This window comes from Vulpes lagopus, chromosome 11 (assembly GCF_018345385.1).
Source record: "Vulpes lagopus strain Blue_001 chromosome 11, ASM1834538v1, whole genome shotgun sequence".
Lineage (NCBI taxonomy): Eukaryota > Metazoa > Chordata > Mammalia > Carnivora > Canidae > Vulpes > Vulpes lagopus.
Window position 1 is genome coordinate 22,265,949 of NC_054834.1, and position 22,541 is coordinate 22,288,489.

The 22,541-nt window shown below is 39.4% G+C and overlaps 1 protein-coding gene across 1 annotated transcript in view; it reads right to left on the bottom strand.

The window, feature by feature from the left end:
• Window positions 1-6,062: 6,062 nt before the first annotated feature.
• The window catches only part of PCLO (piccolo presynaptic cytomatrix protein), a 432,028-nt gene continuing 415,549 nt past the window's right edge, over window positions 6,063-22,541 (bottom strand). The window contains exon 26 of the mRNA XM_041722030.1: window positions 6,063-6,152. Coding sequence (XP_041577964.1) covers window positions 6,138-6,152 — 15 coding nt within the window. The 3' untranslated portion in view covers window positions 6,063-6,137. The remainder of the gene's footprint in view (window positions 6,153-22,541) is intronic.

The following is a 22,541-nucleotide window of genomic DNA, read 5'->3' on the forward strand; positions in this document are numbered from 1 at the left end:
TGTGATATTGAAGACCAGGGATCGAGTCCCATGTCGGGCTCTCTGCATGGGGCCTGCTTCTCCCTCTGCCTGTGTCTCTGCCTCTCTCTCTCCGTGTGTCTCTCATGAATAAATAAATAAAATATTTAAAAAATTAAATTAAATTAAATCAAATTAAATTAAATTAAAATAGGCAGAGAATTTCAGTAGACATTTTTCCAAAGAAAATGTCTTTCAAAGAAGACATAAAGATGGCTGACAGGTACATGAAAAAAAAAACTCATTATCATTAATTATCGAGGAAATCAAAGCCACAATGAGATATCACCTTACATTTTTTAGAATGGCTATTATCAAAAAGATAAAAGAGATAATAAGTATTGGTGAGGATATGGGAAAAAAATTATGCACTGGTGGTAGGAATGCAAGCTGGTGGGGCACTAGAGAAAATAGTACAGAGGTTCCTCAGGAAAAGAAAAGTAGGACTACTATAGATCCAGCAATTCCATTTGTGCATACTTATCCAAAGAAAACAAAATCACTATTTCAAATAGATATCTGCACCCGCATGTTCACTGCAGCCTTATTTACAATAGCCAAGACATGGAAATAGCCTAGGTGTCCATCAAGAGATAAAGAAACTGTATATTGTATATATACTGTAGAATACTATTCATCCCTAAAAAAGAAAGAAATCCTGCCATTTGCTACAATGTGAGTGGATAGGGAGGGCATTATACTAAGTGAAATAAGTTAGAGCAAGACAAATGCTATGTGATATCCCTTGTATGTTGAATCTTTAAAAAATTCATAGAACATATTGGTGGTTGGTAGAGGCACAGGTGGGATGTGGACAAAATAAACAAAACCGGTCAAAAGATACAAACTTTCAGTTATAAAAAAAGTAAGTCCTGGGGACATAATATACAACATGGTAATTAGAGTCACAATACTATTGTACATTTAAAAGACATTAAAATACTATTGTACATTTAAAAGTTGCTAAGAGTAGATCTTAAAAAGTTCTTATCACAAGAAAAAAAATTATCTCTGTTATAATGGATGTTAACTGAACTCATCACAGCATTCACTATACATCTATATAAGATCATTATGTTGTAAACTTAAAATTAATGCAGTGTATTTCATTTATATCTCTTTTTTTTAAAAGTAATGTTCTGCAGAGAGCCAAAATGGCCAAGTGTCTATATTTCCATCCTGCTCAGTCAATAGCAGTGGGCTGCCCTCAGAGGGTGTAGTAGGTGATTCTCTGCTGCTGAGGCAGTAGGAGCCAGGAGCTAGAGGGTGGCTGTGCATCAGATCCAGAAGGTACACTCAAAGGTCTGCCAAGTAACTAATGTAAATGTTTCAGTTGAGGGCAATTATGAATAAAACTGCTACCATTATATTAATACATAAATGGGAAGTTTAATTCTTTTAAGTGGAATTTTGGAATATCCATAGGCAAATTACCAAGTTGTAGCAGTAAAGTTCAATGCAATGAAAACTACCATCAGAGACCCAACTTTATTGCTCAGGTTATGGGATCTAGTTCTTTGGCTACGCCCAGATTTAGGTAAGTTTTCCCAGTGATTAGTGACATCTACTGGCATTTCTTGGTATAGCAAACAAGAGTTTTAAAATGTTTCATTTTATTTTAAGAAGTATCCGTTGTTAAATTTGTATGAAAGGAAGAGAAATTATAGGCGCACTGGAAATACTGAACTACTAATTAACCCATTTAAAATCTGTTCAAATAGTGACGTAGGAAACCACAAATGTAATCAGTGAGACAAACAGCTCCTACATTCATAGCCCAGCTGGTCCCAACTAGACTTTGGATAGCAGATTTTCAGAATGAAGTCCTTGTCTTTTTATCAGAGATTACCAGAGTCAAAGAATTTAAATTACACACTTCTCCAACCGCAAAGAAATTAGAAATGGCAATCATTTCAGCGTGGAACCAGAAGACATTATTGCTCACCTGAACGTAGGAATGAGAATGTTTTAAGAACATTTAGTCCAATTACATTAAGAATCCAATTCATTCATAGCCTGCTTTAAATCTTTTAAGCTCTAAAAAAAAATCTTTTAAGCTCTAAATCTTGATTGTTCCTTCGCTTCACTCACCCCTCAAATTAGCTAACATTAGTATTTGGTGTCACTGTTTTATCGAAAGTTCACTTTCAATAGGTCTATTTTCAGACGTATTTATGTGTACATTGATTGAATCAATAACTTATGCTTTATACACAGTCAGCTGTGCCAGGCCTCTGGATTAGGTTAAAAGAGTATTCCCAGAGAAGCAATAGTCTGGAACCCATGAGCTCTGCTCTGTCACTGTCCCTATGAATGCAAGTCACATTTAAGTGCAGGTTTCAATCATCCTGTCGTAAAAATGAGGCAAGAAATGTATTGCTCTTTATAATTATGCCGTTACTTTACCACAGCTTTATAGTAAGTACATTATTATTACAATGCTGAATCATATTGTTAATACTATTTCCTGCTCAATCACATACTTGAATATCGGAAATCAGTAAGATAATGGAATATTTTTCTCTGGGAAATCTGAATCCAGTTAGAAGGTTTGAGGTTTATCATAGGGACAGGAGATCTAAGATAGAAAGGAATTTTTTATTATTCTGAAAAAATGGCAAAAAATGAAAATACTGAGACATGTTATTTAAGAGAAATCTAAATACACAGAGCACTATTAACATTTTAGACCTAAAGGGGGATATTTTGCTCGCTGTTGTAGTACTTTGTAGTCTGTGCTGTTTTTACTTTCTGGAGTGTAAAATTAGGGAGGCAAATTATGACATACTTTTCAAAGAGGTGGTATCAGTTATTTTATAAGAAGTTTCACTCACTAATGCTATATGACATTTGAATTGCTAATACTTTGCAAGCATCGCTAAAATACAAATTAGATTTTTAAAATAACTTTGAATTGGTAAAGCACTTTATTTTTATTACAATATGTAGCATAAATTTTGCTGGGATATTTTTGTGAGACAGCACAAAATACCTTTTTATACATAATCATACTTTACAGTAAAATAAAATACAAAATAAAATACAAAAGCATTAAACTTTTCTTTAACACATTGCTCACCTAAATTCTCAAAGTTTGGGGGTAACAGTATTATTGAAGAGCCTGAATAAATATTATTTTGATTTTATAGTCTCGATTTTTAAATCTTGAAGTAAAAGATACAGTTCTGGAAATAGGTGATTTTAAACATTACCATAAGCAGAGCAGTAAAACTTAAAGACATCAATTAATAGCTTTTAAAATGAATAGTTTTAAACTTGTTTGGTGTTAAGAATCATAAGGGGGGGATCCCTGGGTGGCTCAGTGATTTAGTGCCGCCTTCAGCCCAGGGCGTGATCCTGGGGTCCCTGGATCGAGTCCAATGTCGAACTCCCTGCAGAGAGCCTGCTTTTCCGTCTGCCGGTGTCTCTGCCTCTCTCTCTCTCAGTCTGTGTCTCTCATGAATAAATAAATAAAATATTAAAAAAATAAGAATTATAGGGCATTTGTTTAAAATACAGTTTAGTAGGTCTCCTTCCATGACCTGCTGAATTGAGATCCTCAGTGTATGTAAGTAATGATAGGCCAGTGAGCACAGAATCATTTTATGTAAAACATCTGATATAGTGTCCGGCATAAAATAAGACCTTAAGAAAGTTAGTTGTGATTATTGCATATCATTATCATTATTACAATGATATCCATTCTTATAATTTACATCATTGTTTAAGAAAATGTATTCACATAGAAAATTTGAATAGTTTTTAGAGCCATAGAAAATTCAACTGTTGGGGACCCTAGGTGGTGCCGTCCGTTAAGCCTTTGACTCTTGGATTTGGCTCAGGGTCACGAGATCCAGCCCTATGCTGGGCTCCATGCTCATGGGGGAATTGGCTTGAGATTCACTCTTCCTCTCCCTTTGCCCCTTCTGCTCATGGGCTCTCTCTCTCAAATAAATAAATAAATAAATAAATAAATAAATAAATAAATAAATCTTTAAAAACAACAAAAGAGAGAAATTCAACTGTGGAACAAAAATAAGCTGTATTCATTTTTCTTCATATTTATTTTTTATAAACCCTGAAACAGATTTTGAAAGATTTTTTACTTCAAAGAGTTATACCACCATCTTGTGGCAAAATGATTGTAGAGCAAAGACAACACTTCACCAGCTTGGTCCTTAGTTATCATGGAATATAAAAGAATTATTTAAGAAGTTACTGTGGCCGAGTTCAAAAAGGGTGTTGCCTGTGTTCTCCTCTAGGATTTTGATGGAATCTTGTCTCACATTTAGATCTTTTATCCATTTTGAGTTTATCTTTGTGTATGGTGAAAGAGAGTGGTCTAGTTTCATTCTTCTGCACGTGGCTGTGGAATTTTCCCAGCACCATTTATTGAAGAGACTGTCTTTCTTCCAGTGGATAGTCTTTCCTCCTTTATTGAATATTAGTTGACCATAAAGTTGAGGGTCCACTTCTGGGTTCTCTATTCTGTTCCATTGATCTATGTGTCTGTTTTTGTGCCAGTACCACACTGTCTTGATGACCACAGCTTTGTAGTACAACCTGAAATCTGGCATTGTGATGCCCCCAGCTATGGTTTTCTTTTTTAAAATTCCCCTGGCTATTTGAGGTCTTTTCTGATTCCACACAAATCTTAAAATAATTTGTTCTAACTCTCTGAAGAAAGTCCATGGTATTTTGATAGGGATTGCATTAAACGTGTAAATTGCCCTGGGTACATCCACGAAGGCAAAAGAAACAAAAGCAAAAATGAACTATTGGGACTTCATCAAGATAAGAAGCTTTTACACAGCAAAGGATACAGTCAACAAAACTCAAAGACAACCTACAGAATGGGAGAAGATATTTGCAAATGACGTATCAGATAAAGGGCTAGTTTCCCAAGATCTATAAAGAACTTATTAAACTCAACACCAAAGAAACAAACAATCCAATCATGAAATGGGCAAAAGACATGAACAGAAATCTCACAGAGGAAGACATAGGCATGGCCAACAAGCACATGAGAAAATGCTCTGCATCACTTGCCATCAGGGAAATACAAATCAAAACCACAATGAGATACCACCTCACACCAGTGAGAATGGGGAAAATTAACAAGGCAGGAAACCACAAATGTTGGAGAGGATGTGGAGAAAGGGGAACCCTCTTACACTGTTGGTGGGAATGTGAACTGGTGCGGCCACTCTGGAAAACTGTGTGGAGGTTCCTCAAAGAGTTAAAAATAGACCTGCCCTATGACCCAGCAATTGCACTGTTGGGGATTTACCCCAAAGATTCAGATGCAGGGAAACACCGGGACACCTGCACCCCGATGCTCACAGCAGGACTGTCCACAATAGTCAAACTGTGGAAGGAACCTCGGTGTCCATCAACAGATGAATGGATAGAGAAGCTGTGGTCTCTGTATACAATGGGATATTCCTCAGCCAATAGAAACGACGAATCCCCACTATTTGCTTCGACGTGGATGGAACTGGAGGGTATAATGCTGAGTGAAATGAGTCAGTCGGAGAAGGACAAACATTATATGGTCTCATTCATTTGGGGAATATAAATAATAGTGAAAGGGAATATAAGGGAAGGGAAAAGAAATGTGTGGGAAATATCAGAAAGGGAGACAGAACATAAAGACTCCTAACTCTGGGAAACGAACTAGGGGTGGTGGAAGGGGAGGAGGGCGGGGGGTGGGGGTGAATGGGTGACGGGCACTGAGGGGGGCATTTGACGGGATGAGCACTGGGTGTTATTTTGTATGTTGGCAAATTGAACACCAATAAAAAATAAATTTATTATTAAAAAAAATAAAGAGAAAAGCATGAAACTTTAAAAAAAAGAATTATTTACACAAGAGAAAACAAAGGAAGTTCTACAAATATTGATCAAAAAGTGTAAATGAATGAATGAAAAAATAACAAAATCTCTAAGCAGAGAACTAAAAATGAGAAATACATTTCTAACGAGAATTGCAAATCTTGCAGAGGCAGGATCTAGCTGTGAAGTCACTGTCTTGCTCAGTGTGCAAGCTACCGAAGAGCCAACTGAACAGCTGTCGTGGGGCTTCGAAGTCAGTGCTTGCCAGGCATCAAGGGTCTGTGTTAGAGGCAACTCACCTAAAGTAGGACATTGGACAAATGTGAAAGCTGATGAGTCTTAACAAACAAGTTTGTAGATATATGCATCATATATGTAAAATACACATTCCTAAAATTATTTTATAAGTGTTTTTAAAATCCCCTTAGAAAAATATTTAAGATCAAATCCCAGCTTTCTACCTTCCCTTCCAGAACATCTTGATTTTCAAAATGATGGGGATAATTGATTTAGAATGCCAGCACAACTTTCATGGAAATTTTATATTATTTCAATTTCATTTTCAAAATGAATAGTCAAAAATGAAACATTTATCTAATCTACCACTTATGTGAAATACATTCATTTATCTATTATTATTCTTTTGATAACTTTTATCAGCAAATGTTTTACTACTTTCATCAGCTCAAATATAAATTTTACTATTTACTGGCATTTGTCTTTAAAAAAAAAAAAGATTTATTTATTTATTTGAGAGAGACACTGAGTGGGGGAAGGTATGTAGAGGTAACAGAGAAAAAGAGGATCACAACCTGAGCCTAAACCAAGCCTCTGATACTCAACCCACTGGGCCATCCAGGCACCCCTCTTGTTGACATTTCTCTGATCAGAAGAAATTAATTTTTAAAATCCATTTGGCATGGGGATCCCTGGGTGGCGCAGCGGTTTGGCGCCTGCCTTCGGCCCAGGGTGCGATCCTGGAGACCCGGGATCGAATCCCACATCAGGCTCCCGGTGCATGGAGCCTGCTTCTCCCTCTGCCTACGTCTCTGCCTCTCTCTGTATGACTATCATAAATAAATAAAATTAAAAAAAAAATAAACTGCCCATGAGAATTTGGATTAGTAGCAGGAACAAGTGGATTGCTGAGCTCTTCAGCCCCACTGAAACAACAAATAGTAATACGTATGAGTTACATCTCCTCTTTCTAATTCTACAAATATTTTAGAAAAAGAAGAAAAAAAAAAATCCATTTGGCATAAAATAATTAATTGCTTGTAAGATCCTATGTTCCTATTTTTCTCTTACTGAAACTTCTCAGAACCCATCTTGACATTTCCTATTTAATTCTCACTCATCAGTATCCAATTATCACTCTGTTAACATATACACCAATAGTGGCTTCTTTAATTTACCTTGCCATGCCAACAATTTGCAGAAGGTTACTCATGAATGTGGGGATGGGGAGGGGAATATTTCCTAATACAGAGTTCCCTGAATTTAGAGAACCATGAAAATCCATAGATTAACATAAAGTGAAAAAATTTTCCTTTTCTTCCTAAAAAAAAAATTTCTTAAAAATGGAATAGAGAAACCTAAAAGAACATGAAAGCCTTCTCTCTAGTGTGTGTGGTAATGTGATGATACAAGACTTCAACGGGGCTTATTCATTACTCAGTGATTATTAAAACTTTGTAGGTGTAGTGTACCAAAGCACCCATGTATACTGATTAAGCTGCACCTTAGAAATGTGGTTGTTAATGAGCTTTTTGGATAAGGCAAGACAAAAATACTATGGGAATAATTCAATGTATAATAGCAACTACTAGGAGACTTCAAAGATGGGAGAGCTTACTTCTGAGAGTGTTCCACTCCCAGCTCCCATGCTTTTTCTCCTTGACAATTACTACTGAACACTCTGTGACTATTCCCACTTTCTAGAAACTTGCACTCTCTTAGCTGCTACTGACAACTCATTGCTGTTGCCAGAAGAAAAACAGGTTTGCTTCTACCCTTCTAAGTTCTCAGCCTTAACAAAAGACTGATGAACCCGAGAACAGCCTATATGTTTTTATTATATAAAGTGTCACGTGACACAGGAGCCTCATAAGGAGTGAGGACCCAAAGAAGCGGTTAAACCTGAGTGTTTTTATGCTAGGTGTGATGAACAGTGGAAAGTCAGGACACAAGCCTATGAGCTTGATGTGGTACACTGGGGAAAATTGCAAGGCTTGTAAACATCCAATTCCTCTCACTGTCATGGAGATAAGGATGTACCGTATCATGACGTATCATGACGATTGAGTCAGGGGAAAGTCAGACAGTCCTTTCTGCATAGGCTATTTCTCACATTTGTTCAGCTTAAAATATTCAGTATGCTACAGTGTCATATTTTGGAGTAGTGTATGGAGAACCTTGTCAATATTTAAGACCAACATCCTATATTTTAGGGGGCCACAAATAGATTTATCATAAAATGGTATTTACTCGGTGGCTTCTGGTTCCAAAAGTAAACTGTTCTGTAGACTTTTTCAAAGACATTAAAAGTGTGATATTTGAAGTGAAATTAAAGGGGGAGTATTAGCAAAAAAATGTCTGGGAAAATGCCCCGGGGCCACAGGGAAATAAGGGTGTTTGGGGAAACTGCACAAGTCAGCATGGTTACGGTAGAGAAAGAGGAGAGTAAAACAGAAGCTGAGCAGGGCCTGAAACAGGCCCTGTTAAGTTTTCAACTTAAAGCTGGGGATGAATGATGAGGTTTCTCCTCTAAGTGAAAGTGTCCTTCAAACAGTTCCTTAGTGCCAAGTGGCCATGACTTGTGGCTCATCTCCAGGACACCTGCTTCCAGAGTTCATGGATCGGGTGCAGGCATGTGACTAATAGGGCAGCAGACCCACAAGTGGCAGGTAACAAATGAACATGGGGCCAGTCTCCATAAGATTAAGTAGGCCAAACCCATCCACTGTCTCAGGAATTTCAACTAATACATAAAGATACAATTCCAGTTACTAGAAGCTATCGTAGTAGCTGAGGATCTATCCAGAGGAGTCATGACTAGTTGGATTAAAGACTTAAACGTGAAACCTAAAATCATAAAATTCCCAAAAGAAAACAGGTAGTAATTTCTTTGACATTTGCCATAGAAACATTTTTTCCGCATATGTCTCCATAGGTAAGGGAAACAACAGCGAAAATAAACTATTGGAACTACACCAAAATAAAAAGCTCTTGCTTGCATGGTGAAGGATACCACAACATGAAAAGGCAACCAGGGCACATGAGTGGTTCAGTCAGTTAAGCATCCAGCTCTTGATTTTAGCTTAAGTCATGATCTTGGGGTCATGAGATCAAGCCCCAGGTTGGGCTCCATGCTCAGCACAGAGGTTGCTTGGGATTCTCTCTCTCCTCTCCCTCTCTCCTCTCCCTCTACTCCTCTCTCCTCTCCTTCTATTCCTTCCCCTGCTTGTACACTCTCTTGCACTCTCTCTCTCTAAATAAGTAAATAAAATCTTTTACAAAATGAGAAGGTGACTTACTAAATGGGAGAAGATATCTGCAAATGATATATCTGATAGGAGCTTAATATCCAAAATATATAAATAATGTATATAACTCAACACCAAAAAACCTAAACAATCCAATTAAAAAAATGGGCTGAGGAGCTGAATAGACATTTTTCCAAAGAAGACATACAGATGGTCAACAGAACATGGAAAGGTGCTCAACATCACCCATCATTAGGGAAATCCATATCAAAACCACAATGAGGTATCACCTCTCATCTGTCAGAGTGGCTAAAATAAGCACAAGGAACAACAAGTGTTGGTAAGGATATGGAGAAACAGGAGCCCTTGTACTGTTGGTGGGAATGTAAACTGGTGCAGTCACTGTGAAAAGCAGTATGGAGTTTCCTCAAAAAATTAAAAACAGAATTACCACATGATCTAGTAATTCCACTACCGGGTATTTACCCAAAGTAAATGAAAACACTATTCAAAAAGATAGATGTACCCCTCTATTTATTACAGCATTATTTACAATAGCCAAGATGCGGAAACAATCCAACTGTCCATAGATGGATGAATGGATAAAGAAGAAGTAATTATGCACATGCACACGTTTATACACATACACATTTATACACACACAGAATGGAATATTACTCAGCCATAAAAAGGATGAAATCTTGAAACAACATAGATGGATCTAAAGGGTGTAATGTTAAGTGAAATAAATCAGATAAAAACAAATATTATATAATTTAAATCATATGTGGAATTTAAGAAACAAAACAAATGAACAAAGAAAAAAAGAGACAAAAACAAAAAACCCCAGACTATTAAATACAAAGAACAAACGGATGGTTGCCAGAGGGGAGGTAGGTGTGGGATGGGTGAAGTAGATAAAGAGGATTAACAGTACCTTATCTTGGTGAGCAATGAGCAAAGTTAGAATTGTTGAATAATTTTATTGTATGCCTGAAATGAATATAATATGGTATGTTAATTATATATCAATTAAAACCGTATTAGTATTCTGATACTGGGAAATTTTTCACATTCTCTAACTTTACTTTTTTAAGCATACCAAGTATCAGAAAGTTCCAGGCTTACTATTTTAATATAGGCATAGACTTGGGAATATAACTAGGCAGGTTTCAATATGAGCCCTATCACTCAAAAGATGTGTAACTGTCCTCACATTATGTTTTCTGAGTTTTAGTTTTCTCGTTTAAAAAATGGGAATTATATACATTGTAAATGTGTAGTAAAGATTATAATTTATATAACACAGTAGGTATTCAATAAATGATTCTGATTGGTATTAATTTTGGTTAGCTGGGAAAGGAAAAGAAATGCATCTTAATTACATTTAAATTTTCTAAAACAACATCTCTTAAATTGATAGAGCTTGTGCTTTTCTTTGACATAAAATATAGTGGAATAGGATCAAGGTATTCTTTTTTTTAAAGATCTTATTTATTTATTCATGAGAGACACAGAGAGAGTCTCTGTGATCAAAAAGTGTAAACGAATGAATGAAAAAATAATAAAAAAAGAGACACAGGCAGAGGGAGAAGCAGGCTCCATGCAGGGAGCCCAATGCAGGACTCAATCCCAGGACCCCGGGGTCACGCCCTGAGCCAAAGGCAGATGCTCAACCACTGAGCCCCCCAGGTGTCCCTAGGATCAAGATATTCTTAAACTGCAGTCTATTTTCTTTTTTCTACAGGAATTGCTTTGCGGTTCTTTTAAGACAACCTGAGCAGGATATCGGCAGTGTTGGAGGACATAAAGATTGATTTGGGTTTATATTAAATGCAATTTTCTTTAAATGGAAGACTTTTCTCATGCCCCCCAGCTCCACTGTTTGTAGAAAGAGACCTTTTGTGGAAGACAAAGGTATAAGTTTTGGGAGGTGGAAGGAGGGAAGTGTACATTACATTTCTACGGATCTATATGACTCCTACCTATATATCGCTATACAGATGAATAAAAACCTAAAACACTTTGAATACAGATTTTTAAATTACGGACAGAAAATTATAAAAGCAAAAAGCTGAAAGCTGTCAGAAAAATCTGACTAAGCCTCAGTAGTCATTTAAGAAATAAATCACAAATAGATCACAGTAGAAAGGCTTTCGTCTCTGAGGGACTCCTGAGTGCACATTTTGTGTATCTTTCCACCAGTGGGATCATCACTGACCAAAGTGTTCTTGTTACTGCAGTGGGTATAATCATGTAAGATGTTTTCCACAACCTTAGGCTGAACCCAGGGGGCTCCACCAGAGGGCATTGTTCACAAATGCTGCAGCAGGGCAAGCACGTAGTCGCGCAAACACTGTACAAACATGCACTTTATAGACTGTAAACATATAGACTGCAAAATACTGTAAAATACATATATACAGTAAAATACATAAAAGACATATACTTTATTTTTATAGTCTATATGTTTACGATATGTATAGTATATATAGTATGTAATTCACAGTATATGTGTATACACATGAACTGTAAAATATGTATACAGTGTAAATATATACACGTGTATACGTATATGTGTTGGTTTTCTGTACATATGTAAACACATAGCTATACGTATACACACACATGTTTTTCTGTGTGGGTATGTGAAGATGGATCTGGAATTTCCAGCCCGTTTCAGTCTCAGATCCCTTTCCCTTTGCAGTGGGCTAGATTCAGGTAATTAATAGAACAAGATAATATCATCGAATTCATGCTCCTTACACTAAAAAAAGGAGGCCATAAGAAACAGAAAGCTATTTTTCTGGAGGGAGATTAATTATTGAGTAAGATATTTAAAATATTTAACTACAGAAAGTTTTTTTTTTTTTACAGATTACAATTTTTAAAATTGCTTGGCTAATGTTTCTTCCATTATGAGCTGCTTTATTTAGTCAAGAATTTGGGGGAAAGAAAAACACCCCACATTTATTCATGCCAAGTTAACAGCGTATCTCAGGAGGACAAGTGATTGTGTGAGAAAGCAGCCACAGCTTGATAGGGGTTCTTAATAATGAATTCCAAACAGCATTGGAACAAAACAAAACACTGAATAATATTAACTTTGCTTCTTAGGCCAACATCTTAAGATGTTTATGTTATACTTAAAAAAAAATATTCCTGGTGTCAAATTTATTCAGGGAATATGGGGAACCTGTTAGAGAGGCCAACTCCTTCATAAAGATTTGTCTGCCCAGAATCTCCTGGTCTCAGAGACCTTGTGAACCAGTTCTCCCCTGGGGCTGGGGTCAGGGCCTTCTGCATCCAAAGGTCAACTTTATGACGACTGGAAGAAAAACTTTCAAGAGCTCTCTCTCACCTTCTAACTCAAGATTCCAGCAGTCACTCTCAACGATTCTGAGAAGCATGGGTTCAAGTTTTTCGCTTTCACACGCAGGTGGCCCTCAGCCCTGAACCTGTCCGGTTGCACGTGGAGACCGAAAACGTTAGCTCAGATCGGGTAAACGTTAACACAATGTAGGGCAGAGTGACACTTCTCATATCAATGGCTTTCAATAATGTTGTTGATGAAAGTGAGGAAGATGAAGAAGGAAACCGTGCAAATAGAAAAAAAGACGAGAGGAACTAGAAAACCAATAGTAAGAGGGCAATAGGCTGCATATGCTGCAGTGGATCTCAATGGAAAAAATAATTTCTGTCGCGATTACATATTGGACTGTATCTAGGTCCTGGGATTTGTTTTTCTTCCTTGGGAGCAGACACACTTTCATGTTCCACTTGCAAGAGTACTGGGCGACCGCAGGGACCGCAGCTCTGGGCCTTGCTTTGAAGTATGTCAAAGGAGGCGCTTTGAGCTCTGCTAAAAGTGTGCTGCACCATCATTAAAAGCCAATTAACATGCAGGAAGCCAAAGCATGTTTACAGCAGGCTGCAACTTTTTTTTTTCATACGTTAGAAGACCATCGAGCTACCTAAAATGATTTAGTTAAAAAGTCGCTTCTTGTTTACTCACCAACAAATGAGTCATGGGATCAACACTATTCATCTTAGCATTTTTAGTGTTTCTTAGTACATTTTTTAAGGGAAGACTTTACCTCTACAATATCGTATATGAGGGGGGCACCTGGGTGGCTCAGTGGTTGAGCATCTGCTCAGGTCATGATCCCGGGGTCCTGGGAGGGAGTCCCACATCGGCCTCCCTGCATGGAGCCTGCTTCTCCCTCCGCCTGTGTCTCTGCCTCTCTCTGTGTGTGTTTCTCATGAATAAGTAAATCAAATCTTAAAAAAAAAAACCAATATCATATTTGGTGTAAGAAATGGACTTTTTTCAGGGAACCACGTTCATTGGATTAAACACCTAAAGTATACTTAAAACTAAAATTTGTGTTCTAGAGGTCACCAAAACAGACTGGAGGGGCCCCTGGGTGGCTCACAGCTAAGCCTCCCACTCCTGGTTTCTGCTCAGGTCAGGATCTCAGGGTCTTGGGATCGAGCCCCGCGTGGGCTCCAAGCTCAGCGAAGAGTCTGCTCAAGTTTAGTTTCTCTCTCCTTCTGCCCCTTCCTGTGCTTTTACTCTCTTTCTAAAATAAATAAAACTTTTTAAGAAATTAGAATGGCATATGAGACACATCAGTTTCTAATTCTAAACCTCACCCCCATATTTTCATAGACTAAAATTTTAATTGCCATTGACCTTCCCTAGCCCTCCTCTGGGGAGTCTGTAATTTTCAGTGGATTCTTGCAAATGACTGGTCACCATGGCAGTGCCTCACCGCTCCGTGAAAACTAGTGAGGGGAGCACCTAGACCAACACCATTAGCTGCTACCCCCACCCACCCCGAGGACCGAAGCCATGCACCCCAGAGCTCTCGTAACCCATGGCTGAGCAGGCCGTGGGGACTGGAGCCAACCCGCACCTACTTAGGTGACACTCCTCTGATGAACAATATCCCCTAGGGCCTCTCCTCAGTGGCCCAAGATTTTCTTAGAACGCCCCTGTGGTCTGAGGCTCCCTTTTCCCCAACCCTGGTCTTGCCACTCTTCACAATGCTCATCCTTCCATCTGTTTGAAGGCTCTGCCTGCCTGCTCTTCCTCCCCGCTGCTTTAACCTTCATGGAGATACTCCAAATCCCTTGCACACCCAGTCCTGCTCAGGGGTTTACTTCGTGGAAGATGTAAACTGACACCAACGGTGAGATCTGAGGGCTGCACAGCCCTTGCATAAAAGTGGCAGTCCATCTGCTGATGATCTCGTGTGTGGTGCCTTAAGAAAAAGTCCCCAAGGAAAGGAACATTCTTGACAGTGGGATGACTGAAGCATTTGAAAAACACAGGGTGACTAATGCCTATAAGGGCAGCAGAGTGAACTGTTTACCACTCACTGGAGTTGATGCCTTATAGAGGGATAAGGATAAATTGAGGGCAGCTAACAGCTAGATTGAAGTGTGACGGCCGGAGGGCCTCGAGGGAGTTTGCCCAGAAGGCCTTGTTGCCTGCAACGCAAGAGCCGATGTAGGAGAGGAGCCAGATTTCACGTTAGAATTGCAGAACTCCAGAGACATTTAAATGTTCAGCAAAGACAATACTGGTGCCCTGAGGTCAGGACAAAAGTTGGAAAAATCTGGAACTCTGACAGAATTGGAACACCTGAGTGAATGCTGACCCAGAGGGCCTTAATGATTCTCCTCAACGTGACTGAGCTTTAGAGAGACTTCTTCCTACCTCTAAGCTCCTGACCTCTCTTTCCTGAGAACATTTACTTTGGAAAGTGTGTAACTGTAATTTTTTCTTTGCCTCCTTGAGATATAAATCTTTTTAAAAGCCTCTTGACTGTTCTTCAGCTCACAGAAATTTTTCTCTAGGGTCAGAGAGCCATCCTTTCCAAATCTAATCATCAGGGAAGGTAGTGCACCATCTTCCAGTCACTGGGAGGGTAGGAGCCTAGTTTTCATGGACACCAATTAATAAACACAGACGGCCTAATAACAGAGAAAAACATTAGCAAACTTGGTGTGCTAGATACATTCCATCCATCAACCCCTCCAACTCCCCCTCCTGCCTCCCAGCACTTTTCCACTGGTTGACCCCAGAGCCTAAAATCCTTCCTGCCCTTTGTTTCCGTGTAGTTGAAGTCAGACTCCATTCTGTTTCTCTTATTTCTATAGCCTTGAATAAAGTCTTCCTAACCCTGTTCAACACAGCCCTGTGCAATCTTTGCTTTAACAACATTGCTGAGAATTACAGCTCTTCAGATCCCTCTGTTCCTGACGACTTACACAGGGCAGGAGGCTGTGCTGTCTCTCCCTACTGAGATCTAGCATTTCTCACATGCAGAAAGAGGCTGCAAGACAAGTGGCCCTCTCAACAGTTATCCCTCCCTGCCCCTCCTGGCTCCCACGCTAAGTGTGATTAAATTCTAGCATAATCTAACTAGAGACAGCATGGTCCCAACAAGAGACGAATGTCATTCTACCCTGAAGAAACTGTGAGAATGAGCTATCATATACAAACAGTAGCTAAGAGAGTACTTCTGGCAATAAGTGTTGAGGGTGCTTGATCAAGAGGGCCTGAATTAAAAACTGAATATAAAAATGTTATTGACTTGGCAGCATTTTCTTGGAATACTTGATTTTACACCCTGGTAAAGACCCCCAAAATGGAACAAACTCACTGCCAAAGGTGGGTCTTACAGGTTATGCATAAATCATGGCCTACACTGAGGGAAGGTGAATGCCTATATGGCAAGGCAGATCGTGGAGGAAGGAGAAGATTCAGGAATGTGGGTCTGGTGGAATGAACATTATATGAAGCTAGATTATGCTTCCTGGGAGATCCTGTGGAATCCAGCTTTCATCAAGGCCGTCAGGAATGCATTGGTACCACTCATTGGCACAACATTCATAAGAACCTCTGTGATAGCTCATCCAGGAGCGACAGGGCAGTTTGTAGGAGATCTACTCACAGAGCTCATCTGATGATCAGCGTTCATGAGGCTGATTTAGCCTTGAACTAAGTGAAGCTAACTGGCAGCTCTTAAGTGCCAAGTGCCGGGGACCCACAAGAATTAAGCAGTAGCTGGGGACGGGAGGCAGGGCTTGACCTTCAGAGAGTTGTAGAGATAGTTAATAGAACATGATGTCACCAGGTGCAAATTAGACAGGTAACCATTGAGAGTGCTATTTGACAACTACAATCAGAAGCAGGTTCAAATGGAGGAGCAGAAAGCTGGGGGCTGTTGCCTCAATCAAAAGTTGCAATTCTTTGCCTTATTATTCACCCTAAACCAATCTTGAGATACAGAATCCACTGACTGAAGAGATGACCATGTGCCCCGGAGGAACAAGTTTATAACACCACAGAGAGTACATACTGTAATGATTCTCCAAATCCTTTCCCAGAGGACTTACGGCCATTTCCTCATGTGACCATATACTAGGGAAAAGGAAATATCCAGACAGAGGTCTATTGGACACAGAGTCTGAGTTGACATTGATACAGAGAGACTCACTGCATCATCCTAGCACCCTAGTTAGGATGAAGATTACAGAAACCATGTAATAAATGGAATCTTGCTAAAGTTGGCTTAGAGTGGATTCACTGTGTCCACAGATACACTTGGTGGTCATTTCCTGGTCTCCAAGTAAATGTCATTGGCAGTTGGAGCATTCTCCATGTTGGGTCCTTGTACTTTATTGGAAAGGCCAAGGGGAAGGACTCCAAAATTACTGTGCCCTCTCCACTCCCAGGAAAGACAATTAATCAAAGCCCCTGGGGATGGGAAAGAGTGGTAGAAACTAGCACCAGCATTAGAGACCTAAAGGATGCAGCGGCACAGCCCTAACATATTTCTAATTCACCATTCTGGTTCCTCCGGAAACTGAATGCGTCTTGGAAAATGTAGACTACTGTAAGCTCGGTCAGGTAGCAGCCCCAGTCACAGCTGCTGCACCATAGGTGGTATTGTTGCAAGAGCTGACTGAGAAGTCTTCAGGTACATGATATACAGATATGGGCTTTACAAATGCATACCTTTTGAAATTATGATCAGAAGATGGAGGGAAAATTATATTTGTATGTAATGGACAACCATATTCTCTTCAAGTTTTTCCTCAGGACTATATTAACTTTTCCACCCCTTCATCATAATTTATTCAAAAGTCTGGACCATCTGAACATTTTACAGTTTATAGCATTGATGATATTATGCTGATTTGGGTAGAACAACAACAGCAACAACAAAAAACAGGTGGCCAATACGTTAGAGGCCTTGCTAAGACATTATTTCAGGGAACTGCTATTTGAGTTGGGTTTTTAGAGGTCTAGTAGTCAGGGGCATTTGAGATATCCCCTACAAGGTAAGAGACAAATTGATGCATCTTCCAATCCCTATCAGATAAAAAGAAGCACAACACCTGATAGAGAATTTAGAGTTCTGGCTGGCATATTTACGCACATAGAAATACTGTTATAACCCTTACGTCCAATAATATGGAAGGCTTTCAGCTTTGAACGAATCTCAGAGCAGAAGGGGTTTTGCAATTGGTCTAGGCTATGGTATAAGCAGCCCTACCACTTGGGCCATATAATCTGGCAGGATCTATATTGTTGGAAATGTCAATGGTGAGAAAAGATGGAATGTAAGCTTATCGCAAACCCCAGTGGGAGATTCATAATGCATGCTGTTGGGGTTCTTGGAAAAGGCCATGCCATCTGCAGTAGAGAATTATACTCCATTTGAGAATCACCTGCTGACATGATGCTTGGCCCTGGCACAGAAACTTGACCATGGGCATCAAGTGACCATGTGTCTGGAACTGCCCCAACTGAGCTGAGTTCCCTTAGACCTGCAATATCAGGAAGTCAGAAGGCTCAACAGCAGTCCATTGACGTTAGAAGTGGCACATATGAGATCAAGTCCAAATGACAACAGAGGGCAAAGGCCAGCAGCATGAGCAGATGGCCCAAACCCCAAGTCACTTATGACGGCTGTGCTAGGTGCTCCTTTGTGAATAAATTCCCTATGAATAGCTGAAGAAAGAAGAAAAAAACCTAAGCTTGATTTGTGGATGGGCAGGTTCAGGACATATGTGCAAATTAAAGCTGGATAACAGTGCACAGTGTTGCTTGGTAACAGTGGAGAGAGAATCTTCCTGAAGGATAAATGGAGAACCTGGCAATCCATTCTATATGAAAGGCACCTGAGGGCAGAACACTTCCGGATTTCTGGACATTTGCTAATGGCCAGTCAGCAGCATGGAAGGAAAAGCCTTGAAAATCAGAGGTGAGAAGTTCTGGGGTAGCATGTGGATGGACACTTGGGAGTTGGCGTGGAGTACGATTTTTGAGTCATATGTTAATATCCAGCAGAAAGCACCCACCGAAGAAAAGACACTGAACAATGAAGTCGACAGATGATCTGACCAGTTGACATCAGCCACTTTCGTCACTGGCCATTTCAGAACTGGCCTTTTAGGTACGTGAATGGAATGGCCACAGCCCATCATGTTGGTGTTTCTTGAACATAAGCAAAGATTAGATAATGTTTGTGCTTATTGGTTTGCCTTTAAATTTTTTCTCATACCTTTCTATTGTGCTTAAAATCTAAAAGCCAAGAATCATAGCAATTATATAAACAAGTCATGAAGTTCAGAAGAAAATTATCAATACAATTAGGTAGCAAGACAGAGTTCTACCAGAAAAACTGTAAATTCCACCGAAAGTGAGCCTTATTTTGTTGGCTGCATATTTTTAGATTCACATATTGACTCATATTGAATTTAAATCAATATTGAATTGAATTTTGAATTGAATTTTGAATATTGAATTTAATTTAGGGCGCCTGGGTGTGTCAGTGGTTGAATGTTTGCCTTCTGCTCAAGGTGTGATCCCGGGGTCCTGGGATCGAGTTCCCCATCGGGTTCCAGCAAGGAGCCTGCTTCTCCCTCTGCCTGTGTCTCTGCCTTTCTCTCTGTGTCTCTCATGAATAAATAAATAAAAATTTAAAAGATAATAAATAAATCTTGTTCTAAAACTTGGCTAATTATATTGACTTTTATAGTGAGGGGCAGGAAATTACATAAAATGGGCACCAAATGAATCCATGGAAAGGTTTTTGTTCGTTTATTTGTTTTATTTCAGTAGGCTCTGCTCCCAGCATGGAGCCCAATGCGGGGCTTGAACTCAGGACCCTGAGATCAAGACCCAAGCTGAGATCGAGTTGGATGCTTAACTGCTTAACTGACTGAGCCACCCAGGTGCCCTTCAACAGAAACATTTTCTTATGCTCCAACCCTTTAATTTGGGAAAACTGAGGCCTTGCGAAGGGAGATCATGTTGGAACGTAGGTAATGGTAAAAGTATGGTTAGAACCCAGTTATTCTGACTGCCAAATTTTTCCACTAAGTCAATAGTCTCTTGAACATAGAATAATGTTATTTGAAATTACCATGGTTACTTATATGAAATTCATATTCCTTGAAGTAAGTGATTTCTTAATTTATCTTAATGATGGCCCTCAATAACTGAAGGAAGCCATTGGCTTCTTTCAAAGGAAGACTTAAAAATATAATCCAAGAAAGTGGTGGTTGTGCTGAAAAAGTGTGAAAAGTGATGGAGAGTAGGTTGAAAATCCCCAAATTAATAATTTGTCTCAGTCATGTGGTCACATATTTGAGAGCAAATATCTTTGGAAAATGTTAATTAAACTATTTTACGGTTGGACTCTTTGATTACCATGTACCTTCCCTAGATGAGATTGTAGATTTTCCATCCTTAATTCTAAGATCTCATTTAAAATTTTTATATACTTTTGGTCAGTTTAAGAACAACATCTCACTTTCAGGGTTATTTCTATTTCAGATTCTAAACTTCAGATTATTTCTGGGGCACTAGCTAATCAGTATTCCACCCTGGTTTTCTTTAATTTTTTTTCCTTTCTTTTTCAGATTCTTCATCAATACAAGTATTTCCATCACCTGGATGATGATACTGAGATCAGAAGGTGATAAAACCTTATGTGAGAGTAATTTTCTCCTTCTCTATTTCACAAGTTCAATACATTTACTGTAAAATACTTTTACCATGTCACATGTATTTTGTGTAATAGTGATCACTTAATATAAAATTCATTGACAAAAGATAATGACAAGAGATGTTTACCCAAAATTTGTAAGAAAAAGGATACTCTTATCTGAGATTTGACAGGATGCTAAAATCAGGAAGGGCCAAGAAAGTTTAAGTGATTTTTTCACCTCTCTTGTTCTCTAGACTATCAAAATTCAAAAAAGCCTTTTATTATTATACCAATGCCATTCTGGTCTCTCGGTCCTTTGACCTTTTTTGTCTCCACACTGCATCTCCTGACAGGCTATCTCCTCGCTCCCAACCTTCCTCTTTCCAAAGTTCTAAGAGAGAAATAGTTCTTTGATCTATCAGTGTTTCTCCTGACATTGATTCCACCTAGTTTTTGTGCTTTTCTCCCTTTTTTTAAAAAAAGATTTTGTTTTTATTTATTTAAGAGAGAGCGAGTGAGTGAGCAATATAGAGGACACAAGCGGAGAGGGGGCAAGGGAGAGGAAGCAGCAGACCCCCCCACCCCCGCTGAGCAGGGAGTCTGATGTGGGGTTCCATCTGGGATCCCGGGATCATGACCTGAGCTGAAGGCAGACATTTAACTGACAGAGTAACTCATGTGCCCCAGCCCTTTTTTTCTCCCTAGAGAAAAGGATAGTGTGTGTGTGTGTGTGTGTGTGTGTGTGTGTGCGAGCGCATGTGTATGCTCATGCGTGTGCATGTAGGTGAGTGTGTGTTGGGGGGGGGGTGTGAGTAGGAAGTAAGCAGGTGACTAAGGCGGCCTTAGCATTTCACCCAGCTGAACCAAACGTTGGCAGGCTTTTTCCTTCCCCCAGGGCCCTGCTGCCTCTTCCTTAGTGCCTACTTAAGTTTTGGATTTTAGTTTTTAACAGCTCCATTAAGGTATAATTGAGATACAAAAAGCCACATATTTAATGGGTACATTTGAGGAGTTTGGACGTATGTTAACACCTGTGAAACCATCACCACAATCAAGGTGACTCACATATTTATCACCTCCAAAAGTTTCCTCATGTCCATTTTTCTGTGGGAAGAATACTTAACATGAAACTTAAACTTTTTAAGTGCACAATCCGGTACTGTGAACTCTAGGCACACATTATACAGCAGTCTCTAGGATTGGCTCATCTTGCATAATTGAAACTTTATGCAACAACAACTCCCCAGGACAGGCCAGTAACTAAAGGGGAAGTGTTTGCAATAGTCCAGAGGAAAGAATTAAAGAAAGTGAAAGATGAGTTTTTTGATGCCTTGAGGTTGAGGGGGAGAAAGAGAGGGAGGATGGTGTCAAGGATGTTGTCTTTTTTTTTTTTTTCTTGCAATAGGAACCACTGAGGAGTTTTAATAGGGAAATGTTATGGTCAGATTTGTATTTCAGGTAGATCACAGGCGGCTGTGTGGATGATGCTTTTGGAAGAGATGAGGCAACAAAGCCACAAAGAGGCCATTGTGAAATCCAAGTAAGAGTTGCAAAGGCCTGGGGGGCGCCTGGGGGGCTCTGTGGTTGGGTGTCTGCCTTCGGCTCAGGTCATGATCTCCCTGCTTAGCGGGGAGTCTGCTTTTTCCTCTGCCTCTGCTTCTCCCCCCACGTGCGTGCTTGCTCACCCTCTCTCAAATAAATAAAATCTTCTTTTAAAAAAAGAAGGAAATATCTGAGGGAGGTATAACTGAATTAAATATTCTAGGCAGTCACAATTCCTTTAGTCTACAAATCCTAACTGCTACTAAAGTCTGTGACCTCCTTTTAGAAGGCGACAGCAGTACATCGGAATAGCCCCTTTTAGGCAAGAGTTGAACCATTAGAAAACTCTATAATCAATTAATGATAGTAGTTCCTTGAATTTTGCAGGTAGAACAGAAAATGAAATTCTCCAGCTCCACAGAAGCAAGCGGGCCCCAGAGCAGAAACTTTTCTTCACTGAAAGTAGAAATGTCAGCTGAACACCCTGAGGTCAGTATGAGCTTGGCAAGGCATTTCATGGGGAAGGAAAGAAAATTGGTCAATTTTTGCTAATCAGGATTGTCTCTGGTTCAGCTGTCTTGCTTCAGACTTTTAGGTACAGTTCTGTAGACAGTGAAGAAAAAGGTAATCCCTTGCTTTATGGAAA